The sequence below is a fragment of the Microtus ochrogaster genome, linkage group LG4 (assembly GCF_000317375.1).
Source record: "Microtus ochrogaster isolate Prairie Vole_2 linkage group LG4, MicOch1.0, whole genome shotgun sequence".
Taxonomy (NCBI): Eukaryota; Metazoa; Chordata; class Mammalia; order Rodentia; family Cricetidae; genus Microtus; species Microtus ochrogaster.
Window position 1 is genome coordinate 4,352,271 of NC_022030.1, and position 27,758 is coordinate 4,380,028.

A 27,758-nucleotide genomic window follows, 5' to 3' on the forward strand; every position below is an offset into this window, starting at 1 on the left:
AATAATCAGAATCTAAATAAAATCCTAACCTTTTAACAGAAGATCAAAATGAGAATGTGAGGGTATCCTAACACAAATATGTAAATCATTTACACACTTTGAGTAAATATTGAAATGTCTATAAAAAGCTGTGATTATATATTGAGCTTTCAGACTTTTCATCTCATGCGAGATCTTATGTTAAAGGTACTTTATAAATATCAGCTGTGATCATGAACAGCAATATTGAACTTGTTGAGAAAACATTGGTGCTGACATTTCTCTTTGGGGTGTGTTTTAGACTTCCACAGAAACACTATTTGACTTAAACTCCAGAGTTAACTCTTCAACTGCACTCCACTTGCCCAGTAAATGATACGCCCAACCCAAACAGCCATGTGTGCATTTGTGTTTGCACAGGTAGATGAGCCCAAGAAGCACAAACATGTATGGTCATGTGACACAGATAAGCGCTGCACTAATAAGATCTATGCAGTATCTGTCAAGTCCATTTGGTAGAGTTACCTACATACATATGTACCATCCTGTGTGGCTAATTTTGAATATCACATTTATGTCAATAACCCATTTGTCAGCACACTTCTTGCAAAGGCTCCATCATAGAATTAAGCCAAACCTGCTTCTGCTGACACGCACAATTACTCAAGGCAGTACATACTCTTATTAGCTTAGTGTGAGGACCTTTTTTCTTATATATTTATGTCTTAGGATCTTTTTGTGGAATCCAAATGTCTATTTGAAATAGTAAATGCTTCAATACATGGTGGACCATGGCAGTGGCAGCTGATCTACTCAGACTTCCTTAAAAGATCCAAATCTGGATTCTGACTAGTCAACACTTCATTCCATTCTGCCCACCCCCAAGCCCAGTGAGAGAATTCTCTCTGTTCAAAAAAATGTTATTTTAGTTAGAATAACTTCCAGAGGAGAAAGCACAAGGGAGTTGGGGTTCACGAAAGTGAGAGAAGAGCCCTGTGGCTTCTAACTGGAATAGATCAGGGTGAACCTTGTGGTTACCCTTATAAGACAAATTTAAAGCATTTATGATTAACACTAGAATTATTTCAAACATTTGAGTTCTTTGCTAAGCTATGTTCAAAACCAAAGCTCTTGGATGTTTGGAGGGGGCATTTTAGGTGTGGATTAAAATGATCCCTGTATGGCTCCTCACAGTGAAAGCTAGTTGATGAACAATTATTTATCTTTTTCCTTAAAAATCTAAGTAATTGAAGTTCAAGTTTCTTTAACTGGACCGTAATTCTCGGGCAACTGTCCAGAGTCAACACAGAGAGTTACGAAGCATAAATTTAAAGAGAGTTAGATTTGGAAGACCCTCAAACCTAACTTCAAATACAGAGTGCATGGTCCAATAAGTTTGATATACTGTTGTCCTCAAGAGTAAAAAATGAATTTGGGGGCAAGCTATGTACAAATTAATCATGTGACTTTAATACTTGAAACGTCAGGGGAGCTTTTCAAAAAATTAAAATCAAAAAGTATTCAAGAAATAACTTCTGGCGGTTGGAGGAACTCACAAAAATCTCCCTGCTCATTTTGGGGAATTTAAATAAGTTTATTACATAAGAGACACATGGAGATTATTTATATGAGGAAAGATTTTGGCAGTTCAATGGAGTGAGGAGTGTCAGACATTTATTTCGACCTAAATGCCTCCCAAGAATTTCACCATGTCTGAGCTAGAAGAGATGACTCAGTGACTAAGAGCACTAACTGCCCTTCCATAGATCTGACTTTTAGGACCTATAGGGCTGCTCACAACTGTCTGTAACCCCAGTTCCATGGGATCTAACATCTTTTGTGGACTCAAAGGGTACCAGATACACATGTGTTCCACAGATATTCATGCAATCAAAACACTCATACACATTAACATTTATTTATTTAAAGAATATTACCGTGTCTGAAGAAGAAATACTTAGGTCATTTTGGTCTACTCTGGTGCCTCCATATTCTGGGGAAAATTAAGTTTTCCAGCTGCCATGCTAACTGTTTAGATCACTTTACAGCCCAGTGCAGCAACTTACTATACTTGCATCTGATTTGTTTTGGAGGTGCAATGCCTCCTTTCATAACAGGATAGCCTGCATCCTTCTCAACTAATTTTCATAAAATGGAAACAGCATAGCTCAGGCAGCCTCAATTCCTATCCTAGTCTGTTCTTTTTCTTCTCCCTCAACCCATGACATCCACATCTTCCCACAACCCTCACCAACTGGGCTATTAATTCATGTCACTAAGACTTTTTGCCAGGAACTTGAAATGATTGTGTCAATTCTACCGGTTACTATTATTTGTCTCGACTTCTACTGTGTATTTAAGAAGCAATTCTTTTGCTTTTTAACTGGGAGTTATGTTTATTGCTGACTATTCATTGCCCATGGTACTGGATTGCATAATGACACTTTCAAACAAGCATATTATGTACTTTGAGCATATTTCCCATTCCATATTACCCCTCCTTCCCGTTCTTAAGTTTTAGGTTCAGCTCTTTCATTCCCCAATTTCTGGATTGATTATTTTCTGCCTCTAGAATATGCCTCGGAAAATCATTGTATCCAGATTATCTCTCCCAGAAGTGCCCTCAGATGATCTCTAGTAAAGAATAATTGTTCTCAGCCCTTACATATGAAAATAGACAGAGATTTATTCAAAACGTGCTAATCCCATAATTTGTGTAAAACCTATGAACTATTAAAATAAGTATACCTAATTTTTTAAAAAGATTTTTTTTTGTTTTCATTTTATGTTTATAGGTATTTTGCCTGCATGCATGTATGGGTCGCATGTGTATGCAGCAGAAGGGAGTATTGTCAGTTGTCATGGGAGTGCTGGGTCCTAAAACTGGGTCTTCTGGGAAAGCAGCGAATGCTTTTAAATGCTTAGGCATCTCTCCATCCCAACTACATTTTGAAGTTATATCCCAAAATTTTACTGACTGAGCTTGCCACCTAGTTTTGTGCTTTATTGTTTGCCTAGTTCACATTTATTTTATTTTCTTGGGGATGGAAACTATCTGCATCATACGCATGTGGAAGTCAGAGGACGACTCACAGGAGTTGGTTCTCTCCTTCCAGTTGGTGGGCTCCTAGGGTCAAACTCAGGTCATCAGGCTCAGCAGCGTGCTCTTTACCTGTGGCTGCACCATCCCCTCACCCTTTAGTTCCGTAAGTGCAAAGAAATCCGAGTCAACTTAAATGGGATAAATATGTTCTTTGAAAGGCTGACGGCTAGGCATTCAGTGTTTGGCTATAGACACTTCCACGTCTATAACAAATTCAAAGTAGAGAGTCTTTCTTAATACAGCACACTTTCAAATTTGATCATTTTAAATTGATTTTTGAATGATAAGCATTTTTGATGATAAGTGTAGCATCAAAATCAGTGGGTATATTAATAATCTAAAGGAAATACAAGAGGCTCAAAAGCTGGGATTGTAACTTAGTGGTAAAACACTTGCATAACATATGCAAGGGTCTACAAGAGTCTAACCTCAATCTCCTGCAAAACTCACACATGCGCGTGCGCGCACACACACACACACACACACACCTCATTGATTTATTGTGAATTGTAATCATTTACAACTATTAACCATGGACCTATTCCTCTGAGGGCTAGGTTTAAAATCAAGCCAGCCAATTTCACCTTAAATCATATACGATTTTACGGGAACTTTGAAATTATTTAAACACAGAACAGGATTTTTAGAGCCCCGAAGAGGCCAGTTCTTATGTGGAAGCCACGATTTGCTTTTAGAAACGCTGACTTGAAATCAGATCCAAAATGAGCATCCTTACCAAGTTTATTTTCCTTAGGGTTTGGAGCGCATTTGGTATGTAAATCTTAACTGTTTTTACTTGTATTCATGAAAATTTAAAAATGCTTTCAAAGCTTGATGAAAAGAGAATGTCAGCTCCTCTGGCTACTTACTACCTTTGTTCTGTATCAGAAAACCATGACTTTAAGTTTAAATAACAAAAAACACTGTAGCAAAAAGCAGGAAGTCTTGGAAAGCTCACAGGACACCATGTTCTGAGGTCAAGACCCCTTTTTTGCCACCAAGCAAATAATAAATAATAGTGACTACTTGATATGCTCAGACCTATGGCACATTGTGTATTTTCAGATTAGCGGAGACACTGATCTCAAAGATTCAAGAGTTCTTCTTCTCAATGACGTTAAAATTAAACTTATTTTTTCAAAGCGCTCCAAGTTTTCAGACCGCTTGATGTGACCCTGCTGGATTTAGATCTGAGAAAGGAAGAGGGGCTATTAACCCACATGAGAAAACAAGCCTTAGAGGAAGGGACGGATGGGCCCATGCTGCCATCTCGTGGCCATAGTGTGATGCCATGGAATGGTGGGAAACCTTTCTGGTGGTAGATGTGTTTGGTGATGTCTGCCTGCTCTCTCCTTTTTCCCAGGAGTGTGATCAAGTTCACATAGATGATGTTTCCTCAGACGACAACGGTCAGGACTTAAGGTAAGCCATGTCTTTCAATCTTCCATTTGCTACAGAAATTCAGCCGCGGAGTTTTGCACACGTAATTATTTCTTCTGTTTCTTTTCGATGCATTTCGGGTGCTGCAGTACCTACAGTTTTGCAACTGATGGCTTCCATGCAGCTGCAAGTAGTGCGAACCTTTGTTTGCCAACAGGTGTGAGAGGAGGAGTGGACTGGATGAGGAAGTTGGCTTTTCGCTACAGAAGAGTAAAGGAATTATATAACACATACAAGAACAATGTCGGAGGTACGTGCGGCCGAGTCCATCCAGTGTTGGCACCCTGGCTCTAGGTAGAATTTGGTTTGCAGTTTCCTGATGGAGATTGACCCATTGGAGAACAAATCAGCTAAAGGCTCGCCTTGAAAAGTGCCAAGCCTGAATTTTTGCTTTCTTTGAATTACTAGGAGAAAATTGAATGCACCCCTGTAAAAGGACTTGGCTATTCTGTGAGAAACCCCGTTTTCTACCAAGATTTCCAGCGGGATATTTATTCTGCTTCATTATCAATGAAAATAAGACAAAGAAGGGGTGGTGAAAAGCTGAGAGCCATAATTATTGAAAGAGTTAGTGACAACGTGAGGATGGGGCTGTGTGCTTGTTTCCCAATATTTTCTATCATTAAATCACATTAAATGCTTAGTGAATACTACTCAATAGATGTAAAGAGCAAGACAGAACCACAGACTATGTGAAGATTTGAGTCAACAGAAATTGTATACAGGGAAGACTTTTGTTTCCAAACAGATAACTGAGCCCTGCTCCAGCTCCTAGCTGCGTTTCCTAAATCATTCTAATGCTTTGTACAAGACACTTTTGTAAAATAAAATCAATTGTAAATAATACATTTACCTTTTTTTTTTAAAAAAAAAAGCTAAACGGCCCTTTGAGAGGTCTGAAACATTTAGTATCTGTGTGTCTTTCCCTCATCTTACAGCATAGTATTGTTAAAATTATTTTAAAATTGAGAAGGCTGTTAATATATAGTGTTGTGGCTTGGGTACTTAAATCAATGATGTGAGAGTTTATTTTCTGGCAGATAGTAGCATCTTTTTACTGGAATTTAGAAAAATGAGACTTTCTGGAAGGTAAATGTTTTAATTTTAAATAGTGCCTATTGTATGTGGTGTGTATTTGCTCCCATTAGCTGAAATACAATTTGAGTGAGAAATCTTCCTTTTGAATGGATGTTCATGTGATCTCATTTTATCATGAACGCAGGGCTGCTTTGCTTTTCTCTTTTTTCTTGTCTTGTTCTTTTTTTTTCTTCCTCTCCTTCCTGCCTGTCTTCCCTTTTTCCTTCCTCCCTCCCTCTTTTCCTTTCGTACAGTGCTGGAGCCTCTTGCATGCTTGTCACCACTGGTGAATATCCCAACATCTCTGTGAACTAAAATTTAACATGCCAACTTCTTCCCACCATTGCTGCTTATGCTGGGATCGTACTCCTAGGGATTTTAAACAGAGCTATTGATTTCTTTTAAAACACAAAATATCAGTAAGCTCAGGCACAAGTTTAAGAAGCACCGTAGCAACTGCATACTGATCCTGATAATACTTTTCCAACATGGAACTGTAATTATGAAGAGGCAATAATTTTAAGTGCCACATTTGTGTTCCTGGACTGGAGGGACCCCACTGCTCCTCCAGATCCGACACATCCCAGCCTCATCAGGAGACTCAGGCCTAGAAGTTGCTGAGCCTTCCAGCTATTGTGTTGAATTCCGGGCTCCGCAAGAGGGAAAATACTGGGGTCTGTTTTTTGTGTGTCATATCTGCACATGGCTAGCCAAGTGTGTTGTCTAATAAGAATTCATTGAATGAATTGAGAATAGTTGACTCCAAAAGGATGAATCTATGTTGGTAGAAGCCTGCACCTCTTTACTTACAACACAACCAAAAGCAAAACTGTTTCTTGTAAACAGAAGAGATGTCAAATTCTGTATCACAGAGACAGTGTTCACTCCTGACTGCACTTTGTATTTTGGTGTTTCAGGACTCCTTGGCCCTGCCAAGAGGGATGCGTGGCTGCAATTAAGGGCAGAGATCGAAGGCCTAACAGATTCCTGGCTAACGAATGCACTTAAGTCTTTATCAATTATTAGTACTAGGTAAGTAGGATTGTTGCCCCTCTACTTCAATTATATGAAAGATCTGAGTCCAAAACATAACATAGCAAAACTGTTTCAATTCTTAGCAACTCACCACGTCCAATGATTTTTTTCAGTGTGTGTGTGTGTGTGTGTGTGATCATAACCACTGATAATCCCACAGGAAAGTTATATAACATGTCATGAAAAGGAAGCAGTGCTGTGATCATCAAAGGATTCAAATCATCCAAAGGACGATGACAGAATTAAAAGAAGACTTGTTAAAAGACGTGTGGCTTAGGTCTGATGGGTAGTATGCACCATATAAGTGTACCAGGAAAACATAGGGAAGCTGCTCACCACCGCAAGTCTTCACAGTGTTTCTACCAACTTGATATAGATAACAAAATTACACCAACTTCAAGTTGTTTTTCAGCTTTGTTCTATGAACAATAATTCAGCAGGATACATTTGGAAAAAGTGCTGGTGGTGAAATTATTATTATTTCTTATTGTATAGTGTTATTTCTGACTTAGGTGAACCCATGTGTGTGTACCAGGCATAAAAAGAGGTGCTGTCCGGATACTTAAAAAGTTTGCAAGAGTGAAAGAAGAGCCTGATGTATTTAGGACATGAAAGTAAATTTATGTGTCAAATCTGGCATGTGATTCCTTTCTGGTAGCAAGATCAGAAACGTCACCAACAACAGAAAGTTCTTGTGATGGGGGCTTGCGTTAGCTTCCTGTGTTGATTTGGGCAGACACGAACATTCTCTTCAGTTCTCGGTGTCACAATTCTAATGGAAATTCTGACAGACACGAAGTCTCCAGCGTCCAGTGTGTTAGTGCCTGGAATTTGATCCGTAGAAACAACACAAAGGAGAAAACTGCCAAGAATTCAGCCCGAAGAGTCAAGTGGGGAACAAATTTGTCCATTGCAACTGTTTGAAATGTTGGGCCTAAAATGAGTTAGATTTTACTCCGTGTCTAGAAAGGTGAGGGTCCGTAGTAAATGTGTAGGAATCTCAGGTAGGGAAATGAATTCTATGCAAGAATTGTCTGACAGCGAAAGCTTGGACATGGAACTTTCCATATCATGTCTGAAACTGCGACTAATCAGCCAGAGGTCAAGGACTCTGGGACTTTGAAATTGTGTACCGTCATGGGCATTTCTCCAAGAACTGAACCAATAGCTCATTTATGTATTTTTTATAAAAGAACTTAAAGCCACCTCAAAATTGTGTGACTTTAGGAAATGATTAAATGAATAGAAAGAAAAGGCCTGAAAAAAAAAAACAGAACAAGCCAACAACCAGACTGCTTAGAGACTACAAAGCTTGCTAAATTGTCCATAGAGTTTAGCACTAACACATATTTAAAATTTACACGAGACCCAAAAATGTAGGGAAAGCAAATTATTTGATGGTTTATGTGTCAGAGTTTTTGAGTTACCATCTACTTTCCTTGTTCTGTGGGTATTCACTAAAGAAGTAACTCCAGGTTTAGGAAAACAAAACAAAACAAAAAAACAGCCTTGAGACAGCATTATATATAGCCATGAGAAACCAGAACTCATCTAAACATTATTTTGAAAAATTATGTTGTACCAACTGGCAAAAGAGTTTGCTTGTAGATAATATGAGGATAACACACAAAAGAAATTGTTTGGATAATATATAATTCCTACTGGGAAAGCAGATTTGCAAATGAAGATGGAAACTATCTCTGAATATGTAATTAATACTTATACCTCTCGTTTCCTTTTTTATATTTGTCCTTTACAAATGTTCTGTCACAGAGTGTTGATAATTTTGAAAGATGAAGCAGCTGCTAATATCACATTTTATTTAGTAAATGCTGAAGCTTCCGGCCAAACCGCTTCTCCAAACTTCCAAAGCCTCTGCCTTACTTCTCTTTCTCCTCATCACTGTAGAGTTAAAGGACTTTGAATAGAATTTTGCTCTGACAAACACAATGGAGCCATTAAATGTCAGAAAATGGTCTTGGATTATGGGAATTGTTCTTAACAATCTGCCACTTCAGGGAGAGTCTGTTGGCTGATAGCACCGGTGGTTAAAAGACTGAAAGAGGTGGTCTCCTCAAGCATTTACAAACAATGGGGGCAATTTTCAATCTTACTGCTAGAAGTTATTTGCCACTAGAAAGCCAATCCATGCATTTCCTCCCTGGTAGGAGTAACTGTGTAAACGTCTTGGTAACGACAACGCAGCTGATCCCGGCCCTGGCGAAGATCCTGCTCTACAGCCTAGGAGGTGCTTTTCCCATTGAGAACATTTACAGTGCAACGAAAATAGGTAAGGGAACTATTAGAAATGTAGTCACATCTGTGTTTGGAGTGTTTTACAACTGTATTTATATTTCTGCATGATTCTCTCTTAATCAGTTTTCCATTAACACATCCAGAAAATTTGGGAGCACCTCGAATAACAAAATCACATATAATTCATGATGCATGTGTATATTTGATGAGAGCTCTTAGCTATAAAATGCTGAACTTGGTATTTAGGTAATCCTAACTCATTCTGTCCATTTTATACAGTATTCTAACTATATTAGCTGAGTAATACATGCGCTAACCGTACTACTTAATTGTTCAATTACTATAAAATGGAATTATGTCTTGGTCTAAGGTTAAAAATAAAATACTATTTTGGCATCATTGGGAAGCCTCAGGTTAATCCTACCAGCAATCAAAAAATAATTTTAGGAACAAGTGAAAATTTTTCATAAAGCAAAATATACATTTTTACTTGTGTACCTGAAATATACATTTCTTGCCAGTACACAGAAGGACTCAAATAACTACAATCTGTTTCCTAAGTAAAATACATCTATGGAGCCATCTTCATCTTCAAATATGGTTTGCAGAGTCTGACTTCCAATTATCATTCAAAATAAAACTTCGTCAAGTTCTGCCATTTTGATAGAGTTAAAAGAAGGCAGGATATATATCCCATTGTCTGTGGAGGAAACGCCTGGGAAAATAACTAGGTTATGCCACGTGCCCCCAAAAGCAACAAAATTACCTGCTGGCACTTTGACAAGTTCAAAATCCAAAACCTCCCACCATCATAGCTAGCTCTAAGTCTTGTGAAGATTGCAGCTATGTGGGGGAACAGTTAGGGAGAGCCAGACTTTCTTAAAGTATATGTCACATTGTCATGCACGTTCCAAATCAGACCCTAGACTCCAATCCCATACTATGCTCTGTGAAGATGCATACATTATATTTGTAGGACTGATAGATAGAATGTGATTTTTCTTTTTGACAGACAAATAATTTTTTATATAAATACCTATTTCTTTTATTTAAAGGTTAATATTCTTCCCATTGACCAAATATGTTCCATTGAACCCAAGACAATAATTATTGTTTTTCCCTTGTCACTAGTAATTTTTGTTTTAGCATCCTGAACTAGCAGATAAGGAAGGAAAAAGTCAAAAGTAGTGATGGCTGCAAGAACATTCTTGGAATGGGATTCGGGAAAAGATGCCAATGTTGTAAAGATAAAACATGAGCAAGGTCCCTGCAGTCATACTTCAGGGTGCAGTCAGCAAATCTGCTGCAATCACAGCTGTGGTCAGTTGGATAGCACACTTGATGTAATTAATCTGACTATATGTGTGCTCACATACTTGTTTAAAGGAGTCATTTATCAAGGTAAATCTGTTAGTATTCCCTCTTTCCTTAGAGATAAGACTTCATTTTTCTTCAACTGACTTGCCTATCCAAAAGATAAATTAGATAAAACTGGTTCTTAGAATTAAACAAATGCTGTAGAACTTTTATTTGCCCATAAAAGGTGCTTCACTGCTCTTTCAGTGGAGTTGAAAACACACTAACATTTTATCAGGGTCAAATTCTCAAGCCTACTGTCTTTCTTAGACTGTCAAAAGCATTTGTTTAATGATCTCTCCTAGATAAAAAGCAATATTACTGCAATGTGTTTGTTGCTTTCTAAATGCAGGGATCATAAGGTCATAAGCTCACTCACACATTGTTCAAGAGGCATTAATTGAACACTTTCTGAATCTCTAGGTTAGTGAGTGCCATGGCCGGAAGAATAAGCAATGCATTGTTTTTCAGGCAAGGAAAGCTGTTTTGAGCGTATAGTGTCCAGATTTGGCACTAACATAACTTATGTTGTGATTGGAGACGGCCGAGATGAAGAGCACGCAGCAAAGCAGGTAATTTCGCTCTGAACTTTATCTCGTTTATCTTCCAGGAAAAGAAAGTTGCTTTGAACGAATAATGCAAAGGTTTGGCAGAAAAGTAGTATATGTTGTAATTGGGGATGGTGTAGAAGAAGAGCAGGCAGCGAAAAAGGTAACCTGTCTCAAACAATGTTGGTGTGGTACTTCTAGTGCAAGCCTTTTTTGTTTGCATTCCTGTAGTTTGGCCCAATGGCAGCTTGACAAGTGATTGACATTTACAAATGCAAATCAATAAGAGCATGAGAGCCAATGTTGACCTGCCAATAAACCATTTGGAGTCTAGCATTTTATGCCTGGAATTTGCTAGGACATTCAGGATAATTTATTGATATTTATTCACATGTATATAGCTATATAAGAAATACAGTCATAAACTTAGAGCATGCATTTAACACACACACAGACACACACACGAGTGCACATAGAGACCAATTTTTAAAAAACTCATTAAATGTACCAGACGAAGAAATTTAACAAATTCATAACACAGCTAGCGAGGGTGGCCCACAGCTCTCAAATGCCTCATGTTCCTTGTGAGTGCCTAGAGACAGATCGGTTCCTTGATAATGAATACTAAAGACAGACTTGATAGCTGAAAGGGAACTTAAGAGGCCTTAGTCAGCAGGGTTGGAATTGGTGCATTGTTCATACTTTTTGTGCCAACTTGTTTTAGAGTCAAACTGGCAATGTTCCTTCCATCTAGAAGTTTCTCACCTATTTCAGTGAATCACTGGTAGTTAAGTACCAAGCAGCTGGCTTTGAACATATTCAGATTTCATAGGCCCTACTGATTTAAATAAGCCTTTTTTATCTGATGCATATTTCTGATGAGGAATTGGGGTAGTAGTTAAATCACTAAGTGGTTGGTTCAGCATGAGAAGAGGAATGATATAAAGTTTGTTCTCCACACTAAACAACACAAACCCGTGCCCTCTACTTCCTTATCTGGAGGGCCACAAAATTTAAAACAAAACAAAACCAATAAATGGCATTTTAGCTTATAAAGAGAATGTTATACTTCTCATATATGGACTCTCTAAATCACTTTCTAATAAAACCTCCAAATGCACATATCACAGCATAGACTCAATTTCTATTTTCTATAGAATAATTAGAACAAGCAGTTCTAATTATTAATAAGCTTAATAAGCTCATAAACTGTAATATAGAAGAGTTTATGAGCATAACAGAAAGATAAATGATTGATGTATCCAGTCAACTCAAACCCAGCAAACTGAAGAAAGGGAAAGGGTTCTACTTAAAAGGTTTCAGGCATCCTGGGCAGCTGTCCCCTAGAGTCCCCATGCTTTCCCATTCTGTTACAAGAGCTGGTGACATGGGACTTCCTGAGTGTTAATTAGCAGTGGCTATGACTCAAGACAGCACACTGGTCCCAAGGACATTCTGTATAAGGTCAGCCCTGCAGCCTCAAACAACCCAACCTGCCCAGCTGCCTGCTACTTGAGGTGTTTAAGTCGCAGACAGTTGTCATCTTTTCTGGACTTTATGAATGTCTATTGTATGGGAGTTCGTTGTTTTAATTTTTCATGTTGGCACTACAATAACACATAACAAACAACAGACCCTTAGACAAATACAAGTAGTCTTTAACCTCTGTGAAATTTATTGATCTCTTGCTCAGAACTAGGAAAGTTCACGAGCCAGTAAACAATGTGTGCCTTTCAGAATCAAGATTTATCAAGTCCATGCTAGTTATCCACACTGGGGATGGTAGATTATGAAGATGCCTTCTGCTTCTCAGCGACAGGGGCATATAGCTTGACTCCAAATGGATCCAAACTTTGGGTAGAATGCTGTTTTCAAATGGTTGTTGAAGTGGGTGTAGTTTGGGTGATGGGTGAAGGCTGTGAATCTATTTGGAAACACAGGTGGCTGGTTGCCCTAGTGTTCAGAATGCATGCTTTTTTTAACGTAGAAGTAATCGCATGTGCAGATATACTGAGTACTGTTTTATTATTACAAATAGATCTGAGCTGAAATGCAAAATGTTACCCTTCTCAAATTCTTTAATGGAACTAAAACATGTGTTTGTGAAATCAAAGAGGAAAAAAGGTCAAATCTTAACAATAACAATAACTGCACTCCCCTCTCAAGATGCACATGAGATGTATATGTAAATTTTAATTTTTCTAAAAGCCAAAGGAACAAGTAGAGCCAGCTTTAATAGTATCTTTAATTGACCTAATCTGTTCCAAATATTATATAGCTACACCTAGTCTATATAGGAATTATTGACATGATGTCTAGATTCCTGTGTCAGCTTTAGTCTGGTTTTTAAATTCATAATGTATTTTAAATTGGATTAAACATATTTCAAGCATTCATAACCACATGTTGGTGGTGGTTACCATACTGAGCAGCAAAGAATTACATAGTAGTAGTGATTATAATAAACTTTCATGTTAAAATAAGACACGTTTATATATATATACCTATATAAATATTTCTACTACATATTGACTACATTCCCCTCACATATGTCCTAGAAGATGTTTCAAGTTCAAAATAACAAATAATGCTATTGTTTTGTCATTTACTACAGTATATTTTTTTCATTATTCTTTCCAATGAGGTCTCCTCAGATATTACTTCTAATCGGTCTCCTCCTGTAAATCCTGGATGTTAGTTACATCTGGAGTGCATACTAATACATCTCTGGAGGCCACAAGCCAGTGTGCCATCTAAGAGCTGTCTATCCACATGGCGATGGTATGTCCCCACTAAAACTGGAAGTTTAAGTCCTCTCGCTCTCAGTCTTGTACTGGTGTAATAAATCAAGCCATATACTGGCTTAAGTTATTAATTACCCTGGACAAGTTGAATATTATCAACTCCAATGTTTATTTAGCTCTGCTCCAAATTGTTGCACAGTTAGAAATTCACTCTTTTTTCCCCTCACATTACCAAAGGCCTCTGAGTTTAGCAAGATCATAGTCTAATTTGCTCTTATTTCTAACCAAGAAACCAACTTTTAAAAGTAGTATGCTGATAGAGAGTTTATCACTCATCCATGCAAGAGTTGTATGTCGTCTTGCTTTCCCCAGTGTTGACCTTGGTAATTCTGATTTACAGCGTAGAGATTAAACCATGTAGGAAACACAGTGTTGACTGTTAATACACTAAAATACAGTTCAGATCTATTTCTCAGTTTCTTAGAAAATTCCGCACTGGTGCTAGCTAGCAGACCTTCACCTGTGGCTCTCCCTCTATTAAACTCCCTCCCTTGAATTCGGGTGAACCCCACACCCTGATGTGTGCTGCTGTCTCCATGGGATGATGGTTGTGATCTGTCTCCATTCTTCGTTCCTGCCCCCTCCCTCTCTCCTCTCCCCTTGTCTTGACCACACAGCACAACATGCCCTTTTGGAGGATATCAAGCCACTCGGACCTCTTGGCTCTACATCAAGCACTGGAATTAGAGTATTTGTAACTGTATTCTCTAGCTGGGAATCCATTGGTTTTTTTTATATTTCAAGTACACTGAATTTTTATGTGTGATCCAATGCCGCTGGCTTCTTCTCCACATCTAAATGGTCTTAAAGGAGGAAATCATGCTTGGAATGAGAACTCCAAAGTGAAGAATTCAGGTTGCTGAATGGAATTAAACTGTAGTGTTGCAGAAAGGAAACTCTATGGTCTTATTATCTTTACAATACTTTCATGGTTTAAAAAAAAAAATCTGTGGACGTTGCTGACAGCCACCAAATGAGTCCTAACTGGAATTAACAGCTTTAGTAAAGAACTCGAGCCCTCCAGACCACAGCACCTGTTCTGCCTCTGACAAGGTGGTCGAAAACATTCCTCAAAATGAGAGTTCTTCTCACCCCTGAGGTTTGAATCTGACTTTTAGCCTACCTAGCCCAGAAAATCTGAATCTGAATGCACTCAGACTGTATACTGACAGTCCTATCTAGACCTGTAATTTGTGTAAATTATTGATGGAAATAATTTACTGTGACTTTATTAGCAGCTGACTCTGAAAGTGATGCAATTGTTCTTTTCTTTGTCGGGGCGGGAAGAGGGCCAGGGAAATGGAAATATAATATTGTCTCTTTTTTTAAGTTTGGCAAAGAGAATGTTCATACTGATGTGTTGTGCCTTAAAGACAAGACAGCGTTTGTGTGTTACAATGTAACTTTGGTTAAAGTCTCTGTAGATAATGAAAGACAAAATAAACAAACAAACAAACAGAAAACCAAAAAAAAACCGAAACAAACAAAAAGCTTGGTAATAATCCTTGACATGACCAAATTTAAAATTCAGACTGGCATTTTAATACTGAATCATCAACAAACTGAGGATTTATTAGAATGAGAAACCAATCGTAATACTACAAGAAGGCTTGCATCTTATTTGGCTTCTGAATATTTCCAGTAATAGGTAAGAGTCAACTATCTCAGCATCAATAAGCAAAAGGTTTGGGAAACAGTGAATTCTTTATTTCTAAAGTGAAATATATGTTGATGTCGCAACTATCCTTTCTTAAAGTTTTCTGGAAGAAAACTAAGAGCCATGTCAATTTACCCAATTTCAATTTAAGATTCTGGACATGTGTAAATTGCTTAGAGAAAGATATTATGGTGCAAATCATTAGCAAATATTCTTCAAGTCATTTTTATAATATGCTATGACTATAGCTTAACATGCACATTGAGTGGACACGACAGAATACGTTTGTCTTCCATTGCACTGCAAAAGCGAGTCCCCTCAATGATAGAAGGCAGGTCTATCAGATAGCTCCCACGGGAGAAAACACTGAGTCTATGAAGTTTTTTTATAGAATATCATCATAAATTCATTATCAGACAAGCTAGGTCTTGACAATATCACCAGATATCAACAGTAAAGGGGATTAGCTCTCCTTGGAACACATTAGTCCAGGGTCTTCCCATTTACAGACAGGAATACATTGGTTTCCTCTTAGTATGGTTGCTGAACAAGGCCTGCATTCATTGCCGGGAGGGCCTGCCATCATTGTGTCTGCATGTCTTTTTGTTTTGCTGGTGTGTAGCCTGTGTTGGTGACATGATACAGATTCTCTCATTGGCTATGACACGGTTGGCCTTGTGGAAATTCATGACTTCAAGAAGTAAAATGTGCTAATGGTGTAAACACCTGAAGCTCTGCACTCTGAACGGCGTCAGATAGACCCTAGAGTCCAGCTGTTAGTGCCTCTCGTCTGAGGCTAGTTCATGACAGCTCATTGCCCGAGCCTTCTGCAACTCAAATAAGACAAATGCTTTGCTCAAACATCGCAATGAGTACTCTGGAGGGAGAGCTGTCTTTCTTTAGAGAATGATGAGGCTCCGTGTGGGGTAGAAAGATAATGAGATAATTCTGCAGAAGATAGGGAATCCTTATACGATCCTCATAGATTAAATGTGGCTTTGGCTACCTTTTCCCATAATGCTATAGTGGCTAATTATGATGGGAATATTTTAATCCTAATAATATTAACAGTAAATTTTACACTTCTGCGGATCTTCAGCTTGAAACTGGTTAAAAGGTTAAAGACTATTTTTTTATTACCAGTACTCATTTGTGAATCTAAACATTAAATATTTATTACTATGATAAAATGAAGTTAGTTTGGCACACAGCCAGTTTCTCTCGTGGCTAGACTTGTGGCCCTGCATCAAAAGTTTTAATTCTTTTTAGAATCTGATGAACAAGGCTTCTAACACTGCTCCACTTGAGGGCCAGACAGACTCCCCTTTTTCCAAGGACTCCAAGGGCTGGCTGATGGCATACTTCTTCCTCCCCAGCCCCCCAGAGTATCTGTCCAGAGGAGACAGCCAATGCAACACCAGCAATGGTGGCAGCCAGAAAGCCATGGGCCCAGCCTGGTCATGTGACTTTGAGCAAGCTCAGACTACAACTCTTTCCTTCCCACCTTAGGACAGGAAAATCTTCTTTCTTTCTTGAAAAACAAAAAAACAAGAAAAATATAACCTCAGACAACCAACAATAAAGAAAGCAGCCCCATGGGCACTTCCTACATTCTGTTTTTGTGTAGAATACTGTGCCTTGCTGTAAATGAGTTTGAAAACCATTCTTCAACTCAGGTGGGGTTTGGGCTATTACATATTCAAATGTGGTATGATATTAGAAAAACAAGAACTGCCTTATATTGCACCTTTAAAATATCAAGACCCTATCATTTGAGTAATAAAATAGGTGGCCTGACTATATTATAGCACACATCTAAAATGATAAAACTCAAAGAAATGTGTTAACCCAATTCAGAGGTTAAAAAAAATAAGGTTTTAAGATTGTATGGTCTGCACACAAAAATAGGTACTAACTGTCTGGTGAGCTAAAATCAAAATAGCTTCAACAGCATGCCCTACTGTGAAGTTTTAATGAAGCCTACTTGTTTGTGAATATGGCATTTTCTTTTCAACACAAACGTAAGCATCATGAGCCAAAGTTGCATTTTGACTCCCAATTATGGTGGTGTTGTAGGGATCTCACAGTCGAAGTCAAGGGTTTCTGTTATGTATTAGTAAAGTTATAGATTATTGGGGCCTACGTAATTTAAAAAATGTAAATTAATATTAAAAGCTTGTAAAAATATGTACATCTTTACTATTTCTCAATAAATACCTTTGCAACTGTTTTCATTTTCTTCATGATTCCTTTTTGTAGAGTTTTAATGCTCATGTATTCCATGCTTCTAAGTCAGATGGAATTCATATTTCAGTCTCAGAATGTAATGTTTGTTTTTTATGCCTATGCTGAAGAGTTTTCATTGAAGGCAAAATGAATTATAATACAGTAAATGTTGCTACTGAACATGTGAAAGCGGCTGGTTTGTGAAGAGGTGAGTTGTGCATAGGAATCGCCAGTCCTTCAAGTACAATCACAATACAACCACAAGTGTTTTTAACAATATGGTATTGTCTACTTGAATTTGTATACATTTATTATATGTTTATTTTTGTATGTCTGAATGTGCGTGGGTGTGCACGTGCCATGTCCCGCATACACATGTAGAGGTCAGACGACAATGTGTGGGAGCCTGCTTCACGATGTGAGTTTGAACTCAGATAGTCAGGTCATCCCTTGGCTTGCTTTGCCATCTTGCCAGTCCATAATAGAATATTTAAAGATTTGGATAATCATGGCTGTAACTGTTATAACCTATGGCTCTTTGTTATCAGTATCTTCCAAGAGAACAGAGAGTATTTTCATAAAACGAATTTAGCAGCTTGTTATCACATGTGTGATATTAATTTCTTCACTAGGGCATTGTTTACACGAAGATCAAAGACAAATTTCAGAACCGCTTTTTACCCATTTACAGCTTGTTTTTTTTTAAGCCTCCAAATGAACAAAATTTAGAGGAAATTATGTGAGCATACTCTAGGAAACCGTATGCTGTACCAAAGACCATTAAGGCCTACAGAATACAATAGGTATGATTAAAATTAATTGACCAGATGGGTCTCTTTGTTCCCTCACATCTAATTATCACTGAAAGGTGATTTTTTTTGGGGGGGGGGAGAAATGTTAAATTTTCCTTCCCCCGGCTCCAAACAAGTATGTCTCCTTTGCCTATTTTGTCTACCTGCTTGGACGTAAGAGCTCAAATGAGCATATCCAAATCAGAGCCTGTGTTTCTACCCCAGCCACGTGACATCTCTCACCATCACCACCCAGGTCATAACCACCAGCATTTCCCAGTTGCATCATGATTGCCTTTCGGTTGAGTACCCTGCTTGGGCATCACAGCCCTTTAGTACCTGTCATTCCAGCAGCCAGGACAATCCTTTAAATCAGAACAAGCTCTTCTGCTTCAGGAAGTGTTCAGCGACTGCCTCCCCACCGCGTTCAACATAAGCACTACTGTACGTAAGGGCTTATGAAGCCTACATGAATGGTGCAGTGATGTAAGCAGTTCATCTTTGTGCTCTACCCTCCTCTGGCTAATTTTTCCTGCTGAATATCTTTAATCTTGCCACACACTGGCTACCAGCTTCGGAGACTCGTCTCCAGCATTTTTTCTTTTCAGTTCTTCACCCAGACATTCACTGCTAATGCCCTAATACTCTTCCAGCTCTTTCCCCAATACTGTCTTGGGACTAACAAGGTTCTAATCTCTAAATTTAAATAGGTCTCCACTTTTTTGTATTAGATAATATTAATCCTTTGCTTTATTTAGTGCAATATGTAATTTATTCACCTTTAATATGGTGTCGCTTGACCTTTGCAAGGTGTGCTCTGCAAAGTGATGGATTTTTCTTTGTTTTACTCATTTCTGCAAAGTAAATGTCTGTGAAAATTACTGGAACACAATGGAAACTATGGCACATAGTAGGCCTATGATATATGGCACATAGTAGGAATTTAAGACTTGTTTGTGGAGTGGGTGGCTAAATCACAGGACAACATGTACAATCAGCCTCTGAAATGAGCATGACTTCCAGTGACACAAGCTCTGAAGCGGGGAAAAGAATACATGCAGGTAAGTTGGATGAGACCAATGTAAAGGTTTACAGCATTTGGGGATGCTTGGTAATGTAATGATATATGAAAATAACAACAATAGATATAAGCAATAATATGTTTCAATAATACGTTTGAAAAGTATGAACTGATAATGACCAGCTGGATTAAGAATAATCTTCTAATGATTCATAAGTTGCTTCCTTAGTTTTCTTCTTCTGTTTTTGGTTGAGGGTATGTGTTCACTTGTTTGTGACAGAGGGAGACCCTGTCACCCAGCTTAGCCTACAACTCACTTTGTGTTTCAAGTTGGCCTAAAATTTGTGGCAATCCTCCAGTCTCAGCCTCCTAAGTACTGGGATTATTGGAGGAAGGCACTGCATTAACTTAAAAATGTATTCACTTTAAAATGGTAACTTTCAAATCACTGTGCTTGGCTGGATTAGCATACTTTGAGAAACAAAATCCTGCATAAAACACACTTCTCTACAAGTTCCATGGCTCATGATTCCGAATCCTGGCAATAACACAAGTTTAACAAAAGCTTTTTATCTGTATAAAATCTATTTTGATTGTATTCACCTCTCCCTCCCATATTCCAACTGCCCCAGAATGGCTGCAACGTGCCCCCTACCAACTTCTTGTCCTCTTCTCTTGTGCATGTGTGCGTGCATGCATGCATGCGTGTGTGTGTGTGTGTATGTCTGTGTGTCTGTGTATGTGTAAAATACACTAAGTACCATTAGTCCTGCCCATATGTGCGTGGCTATGGGAGCATCTACTGGAGCCTTGCAACTATGTAGAGTCCACAATCCTGAAGAAAACTGACTCTCCCTCTCCCAGCAGCTATCAATTGGCAACAGCCTGCCAGTCAGAGGTGGGGCCTCAGGAACTCCTCCCCTACCTGGAGTGAAAATTTGACTAGCTTGATCTTATGTGAGTCTTTTACTCCTGTGAGTTTGTGATAACACTGGTCACCCCACATCCGGAAGTCTTTTCCAGAGCTACCCCACATCTTCTGGCTCTTTCCAAGCCCTCTTCCATAACATTCCTTGAGCAGTGGTGGGTGGGATATAGATGTCAGATTTATGGCTGGACATTCACAGCCGCTTGTTCTCAACCCTTGGACCAGTTATGAGGCTTTGCGTTAGCTGTTGTCCAAGGGAAAAGAAACATCTCTGAGCGTGGTTGGTTGAGAGCAGCACAGATCGACAGGTATAAACATAAATACATTTACAGCAATTTGATAACAGGACAACTGGGCAACGAGGAAAGAAAGAAGAGGGTGGTTATATTAGAGAAGTAGAAAGAATCCCTCTTACAGGTGGGATTACGCTAAATGAGGGGGGGGGATAATAATAAATGGGACTTAGAGACCAAGAAAGCTGGGGGGGGGATTTTCAATGCAGAGCTTATTTTACCATGGATGAGAAGGTATTAAGAGAGAGATCCAGGGGTATATGCGTCCGGACTCGAATTTCACAACAGTTTTTTCTGGTCACACCATAAAGACTGTGGGACCTAAGAGGATAGCACAGAATGTCAAAGATTATTGATTCCTGAATAACATGATGGCCACAAATGAGAAAAGAAGGAAATGGATTCAAGGAAATTAAGATGTCAGCAGCAGTAGTTGCTTCTCCTGTCCTCAGGCATAGACACCCTGACCTCTGGGTTTCTGCCTGAGCAATTTGGTAGATGGCAACATAGCTTCCAACTGATCAGAAACACAAAAGAAAACGAGATTCTGGTTGTGGTTTTTATTAGGGCTGACTGCTCACCTCTGGCTGGAGATGTCTGGCTGGAGTGTTGGTGTGGAGGAAACCAAGGCATTGCAAAGCAGTATTGTTCATTGAGTTGAATCTGCAACCATTTCCTGATTGTTTGTTAAATGCTTTGCCAGATCATAGCTAAATCACTCTGAACAGAGTAAGTAAAATCTGAAATAATTTCATGAAATCACACCAATTATTTGAAAAATCATGGCTCAGAGAGTAAAGGCTGTGGCCAAACCTGACATCCTGAGTTCAATCCTCAGGACCCACTTGGTAGGGAAAAAAATGACTGTCACAAGTTGCTCCCTGACTGCCACAGTCTTGCCATGGCATAAGCATAAAAACACAAACACACAAAAAATAAATAAAAATACATCTGTTATTCATATAAACTTGGATCTTCATGATAGAAAGTCTAGGAACTAGGAATGATGCCAGCAATGGGTGTGTGTGTGTGTGTGTGTGTGTGTGTGTGTGTGTGTGTGTGTGTGTGGGACGGGCATCATGGTACATTGTTTGGGGTCTCCCATTGATTTAACATTATGTTTTTGTATCCTGTGCTAGACTCCAGCTTCCAAAAAGATAAGAGTAGTGGGTAATATGGCCGGATTTATAGCCCGAAGGAATGCAGATGCTCTGTAAACTTTTCCTTCAGGGACCTACACATCTAAGGCTTTGCCATCTTACGTCTGTCTGGAAACAAATATGACACTAATTTATTTGGCAAAGAAATAAAACATTAGTAAAAAGTTCCACAACAGAATGACAGACGACGTAGTCACTTAGACAGACTAATGTATTCAAAAATATGGTGAGCATTAAAATAAAGTTATGACGGAATAAATCATTTCATGAGAGTGTGCAGTAATCTCCGGTACGTGAACAGAAAGTAAAATGAAGGCCAAACACACACCTGTAAAATCTCCAGATTTAGGTCATTAAATTACTTCTCCATCAGTCATGGGAACAGTTAAGGAGTCTGATGGGAGACACCAGAGACAGTACTGTGGGAAAATGGTAGAATGATTTTTTTTTTATGTGACTGAGAACTTTGCCAACGGCAAATGAGAATCCATTTTTTCTAAAAGAAACTGGACCCAACTTGACTGTGTATGTCATTGCTACACTTGACTCAAGAATTTAGTTTATTCTTCATAGGTGAGTATACAAATAATGTGTTTCACCATAGCAGCAGCATCCTGTATGTCATTACATTTTATATTTGTCCTTGTTTATTCCCCTCCCTACTGCTTTCCTAAGGGCACCTTACCCAACTCCAGCTGGTTCCCTTTCTTGCCTCAACAAGCCCATTCTTCTTTCTTGTCACATGTAAAAATAGGTGGTTTGAAGGGAAGATTAAAAAGAGTTTTTCTTGCCTCTGCTGAGACGAGACACAGATGTTGACTTGTCTCTCCTTGGAACCTTTGTTGCTATTCTTGCTTACTTGACTGATGCCAGTGGTATCCACTAGTTAGAGACCTGATAGCACTGTAGCAATGCTCTAAATAGGGGAATGTAGGATGTGGCCAGGCTTTGACTGAGCCACAAGCTTGGAACTACATGTAGAATGAATATTCTCAAGAGAGGAAGATGGGAGAAGATAGCAGAGAAAGAGGCTAACAGTGTTTCAGGAGCTTACCAAACATTACCTGATTTCATTTCCCATCCTTAAGAACTGATGTTTTGATGTGGGAGTCCCCCTCTGTGAGCTGTGATTACCATTAATGAATAAAGAAACTGCTTTGGACCTATAGCAAGGCAGAACGTAGGTAGGTAGGTAGGGAAAGCTAGGTTGAATGCTGGGGGGGGAAAAGGGCAGAGAAATGCCATGGAGCTACTACCAGAGTAAGACATGCCAAAACTTTGCTGGTAAGCCACTGCCACGTGGCAATACACAGATTAGTGGAGATGGGTTAAATTAATATCTAAGAGTTATCCAACAAGAAGCTAGAGCTAATGGGCCAAGCAGTGATTTAAATAATACAGTTTCTGTGTGATTATTTTGGGTCTAAGGTAGCCAGGCATCCAGGCACCAACAAGCCCCCTCTTCCAACAACGTTTTCTAGGTTTTTCTTTTCTCTGTATACTTCAAGTAGCCTCCTACAGTTGTTTGATTTGAGGATAGCCCAGACAGAGACTATAGGCCAGTCAGATGCACATTGTCTGGACTGCAGCAATAGGCTCCTCGTCATGCATCTGCTTGGCCATTTACTGCAGCTGAGTTGTTTGGAACTTGTGCAGTTGTTGTGATCTGCAGAAAAGTACAATCAACAGCAGGTGACAGTCAAGCTGCAGAGTTGACTGAACTCTTCTCATCCCATAGACAGAACTATCTTCCAGATGACACTTGTGCTGCCAGTGCAGTAGAAAGCTTGCTTTTGCAGTGGTGAGGAAGTCTTGGCTGGGGATTGCAATGACCCCAGCCCTACGTGAAGACTCCGGAGATAACCATCTCATTGAAGCTTTCGCACTGATTTGCACTGAGGTTAGAACACATTTTCCAGATTCCTTCTTTTCAAACCACCTTTTCTTTCTACATCACACATCACAGCAGTTCTTAGCACAGCCAGCGCATCCTGGGTGGCCTAGAATGAACTTTCTGGCTAGAGTAAGAAGCTATAATGGCTCTGAGCATAGAGGCATTCAGGAATCATTGGGACTTCCTGGAGTATTTGAATTGGAAAGCACACACACACATCCCTACAGAGTGTGCAGAGATGTTTTCAGGAAAGAAAAAAAAAAGGCTGATTTCATCTTTGCTGAAATTCTGTGATGTGCACATCTGTTTTAGTTTTGTCAAGATAAAGATAAAAATCACTTCTACTTTTTCAATATTATTGTTTTACTATCTTAACCATTAAGTGCAACACCCATGACGCTGAAGTACCTTCATCTGTATTGCTGCCACGACCATACTGCTCATCCAAAGCTAAATCTACCCACTGAGGGTCTGGACAGATTGCTCAGGGTTAAGAGCACTTGCTGCTCTTCCAAAGGATCCAAATAAGGTCTCTAGCACCCACAAAGGTGGTTCATAACTCCAGTTCCAGTGGATCAATGTACTCTTCTGACACATCATTTTATGTCACCCTGAAATATTTTTCAGTTCTTGTAAACATTAGCATCTCGGTTCTCCATCTCCATACCTCCTCTTACGGCAGTTGAGAGTTTACCGAGATAAGTAGCTGTCAGGTCCTACGAGCACACTCTCACTTTTATTTCATTGAGGGCAAGTTTACCTATAGCCCTCAATAGTCACAGTCCTGTTCACAGGCAAGCAGCGTGCTGGAGGAAAGGGTACCACTAAAGGAACGTGAAGTCTCCAACAGTCCATAGAACTAGAACCCACATGGCAGCTAAAAGTTTGTTAGAAATACCTTAGTTTCCTCTCAGAATTCCATGTGCAGAACTCTAAACCCCCACTGTAAAAGCAAAAGGAGATGGTTGGTTGTAATTTTAAGAAGAGTTTCCTGGGAGGGTGTTGTGTGTGACACACCAGGAGAAGAATTCCTGATTGTCATAGGAGTGAGATAGGGCTCTGGGGACAAAACTGGTTACTTTGAGAGTGAGTTTTTATAAAGCGAGTTTGTCTTTCTCAACTCATCCTCCTTATCCTCTCTTATCATTCTCTCTCTCTCTCTCTCTCTCTCTCTCTCTCTCTCTCTCTCTCTTACACACACACACACACACACACACACACACACACACACAATTGATTCTTCACTGTGGGACTTATAAGAAACCAATGCCAGTTCTTAGAACTCCAAAACTTTGAGCTAAATAAACCTCTTTGTTTTCAAATGAAGTTCTCAGTCTAGGGTATTTTGTTATACTAATACAAAATAGACTAAAATAAAGTTTCATGGGTTACCTGAGAAAAGTTAGGTAAACACACACTGAGAAATCAATTACCATGTCTTCAGATCAACTGGAATTAATTTTTAAATAACTTATAACTAGCTATGAAAGCACACTTTTCTATTGCAAAAATCGACATCTCCTTTGTCATAGGAAACACACGCAAATTAAGCAATACACCTTGAACTTAACAGCAATGAGGCTGTTATTGAGATAATTTGTCTATCTTCCTACAGGGCAAAAATTTAAGCTTGAAATTATTTCTTAAATACTTTGTCTTGGAATAAGTTGTCTTTCTACCCTGAAATTCTTTTCTTTAAGTAAGGGCCAGATTGTACATAATTAATGAGTACATTGCTCGTGTTTTTGTTTTAAATATACTATATCAGCATTGCCTGGTAAACACTTTAACCATGTCTATCAACTACCAAACAAGCGATTTTTCCAAATCTAACCATAAAACATTGTATCCAGAGACCACCTCTGCTTCTTGGAGGAAAAAACTAAGCGAAATGTCTTCAGCATAATCAACCTCATCTTAGCAAAGCTCCGGTTTTCTTTTTAATTAAAACAAACCAAAATGTAATAAACACAAATCAAAACAACATGATCTGTAACATTGGAGGCCACTAGCACAAAGGGACATTTCTATTCAAAACAATGTCTTCATGAAAATCTAGACTCGTCAGCTTTTCCCTGCCTAATTCTGTGACATGCTGAAGGAAATCAGGTGCTTTCATGCCAAATGAACATAAAATTTATGTACTGTTATGACCATACCCTTTGCCCACTGGTTCTCACTCTATTCATCATTGAGAGCTGTTTAATAAATTCTGTGCAAACTACATGTTGGGATGTCATGCAGTTATGACTTAGAATCAACCACAAATAACCACTCATCAAAGCCTTGCAGGAGGTCAAGGACTTTGGCGATCTTTGTTCCCCAATTCTTCAATGGTAAAGGAGAGTTGTCCCTCTCTCCAGCTCCATATTTGATATGCTAGTGGCAAAGCCGGGCCACTGAAGGCCAGCTCATCAACCACCATCACCTGAAGAGGGATGCGTAATAACCTTTTAGAGATCTAGACAGTTTTCTTAAGAACCTTCTAGAAAAAGACTTATCTATAGATGTATTAGTTATCTAGCACTTGGTAACAAATGGTCTGAAAATGCAACAACTTAAAGCATCAAGTATCTGTTACTTCCTGGAGTTTCCAGAATGACTGAGGTAAGAACAACTAGGTTGGGAGGCTCCAGATTACTATTCAGATACCCGGCCAAATAAGACCTAGGGCAGCGTAGCCTCCATAAGAAGCAAACAAACAAAATGTCCTTTTGCCATAACTGCTAAAGCAGCAGTAACCAAAATGATGTTTGATTCCCAGTGTGCTGAATGAAACAAGAATGGTAAAAGGTTCCCAAATTTATAAGATAATTATTTATTCCCATTTACAAAGACACAGACATAAACAGACAGTGGATCTACATCCATCAGGAGGTATGATGAGCAGACATGGAGAATGGCAGAAGATCAGCAAAGTGGGTCTGCTTTACAGGGAGAAGGATGATGTCCACAGTGAGTGAGTGCATAGATAGAGTTTATGGCACAGCTGTCCACATGTGAATTCACCCCCAGAAAGGTGGTTTTCATGGGCTGAGACTGGAAAAACATCACAGGGAGACCCTAGAATAGAAAGTCAAACCTCAGCGGGTAGAGGAGACACTTGGTGCAAGAACAAAGTAAACTGTCGCCCCAGGTTTATGAAGAGCTGATTAGACGAAAAAACTAAAAACCTTTCCTCCACTTGCTTTGACAGAAACCTTTAAAAAATAAAGCCGGTGGGTTAGAAATAATGGTTGCCTATGTTTCTTGCTGTTTGGGGGATTCTGAGTGATTGGAATTTGAAAAAAAAAAGCATAATAATATTGCTTTGGTTTCTAAATACTTTGGCATTCATCATCAAAGGGGATTATCTATTCAGTAAACACATAGCGAATATTTTATGCCACACACTCTGCCAGCCATCAGGACCAAGTGACAAAGGAAGTAGCCCTTGGGGATTTAGATGCCTTGGAGTAGATACTACCAGGAGTGAAGAAAAAAAAAAGCAAGACGATGTAGTTGTGTGCAGGTTTTAAAAAAACAAAGTCATAATGTAAGTATCTGAAACTGAATGTTGCTTCCAATATGTTTGAGGTAGAATTCCTTTTGAGCCATGTTAGAAACAAAAGTAGTAACCATTTACACAGAGCATACATAAACAAAGTAAAAAATCCTCCCCAAATGCAAGCTTTCTCTTAGCCCATGGAGAAGGTGTGTATGCTTAGACATATGTGTGTCCTAGTAAGTCTTCTGCCCATTTTTGGGGACCAGCATCATAGCTGAAGCACACCCAGCTTCAGACATGAGAAACTATGTACCCTACCAAAGGCATCAGAGAACGTAGGGTTTCTGAGCAGAGTGCCAGGCACAGCAAGTCATTAACAAATAAAATCCCCATAACCAAGACATGTGACCCATCTACTAAATAAGGGATCCCGCAGAACTGAAGTTGAAATCTTCCCAAGGGGACAGGGAATGAAACACCAGCAAAGTTGGCAGAATAGAAAGATGTTTTAGGTCATTGTCAACTCATGGCACATGGCTTGATAAGATAGCACAAATACAAAGCATTTGGCAGTTTCAGAAAAGTTTGCTTATTTTTCTACTGAAATTAAGAAAATTGAGAAGTTGCTGGGCGTTGTGGCACTCGCCTTTACTCCTAGCACTTGAGAAACAGAGGCAGGCAGATCTCTGTAGAAGGAGTGGAG

At 39.0% G+C, this 27,758-nt stretch overlaps 1 protein-coding gene across 1 annotated transcript in view; it reads left to right on the forward strand.

Moving 5' to 3' along the window:
- Nucleotides 1–17,459, forward strand: part of Eya4 (EYA transcriptional coactivator and phosphatase 4) — a 253,733-nt gene extending 236,274 nt beyond the window's left edge. The window contains exons 14-19 of the mRNA XM_005360934.2: nt 4,446–4,504; nt 4,612–4,772; nt 6,517–6,631; nt 8,803–8,924; nt 10,857–10,957; nt 14,216–17,459. Coding sequence (XP_005360991.1) covers nt 4,446–4,504; nt 4,612–4,772; nt 6,517–6,631; nt 8,803–8,924; nt 10,857–10,957; nt 14,216–14,296 — 639 coding nt within the window. The 3' untranslated portion in view covers nt 14,297–17,459. The remainder of the gene's footprint in view (nt 1–4,445; nt 4,505–4,611; nt 4,773–6,516; nt 6,632–8,802; nt 8,925–10,856; nt 10,958–14,215) is intronic.
- The last annotated feature ends 10,299 nt before the right edge of the window (nt 17,460–27,758 follow it).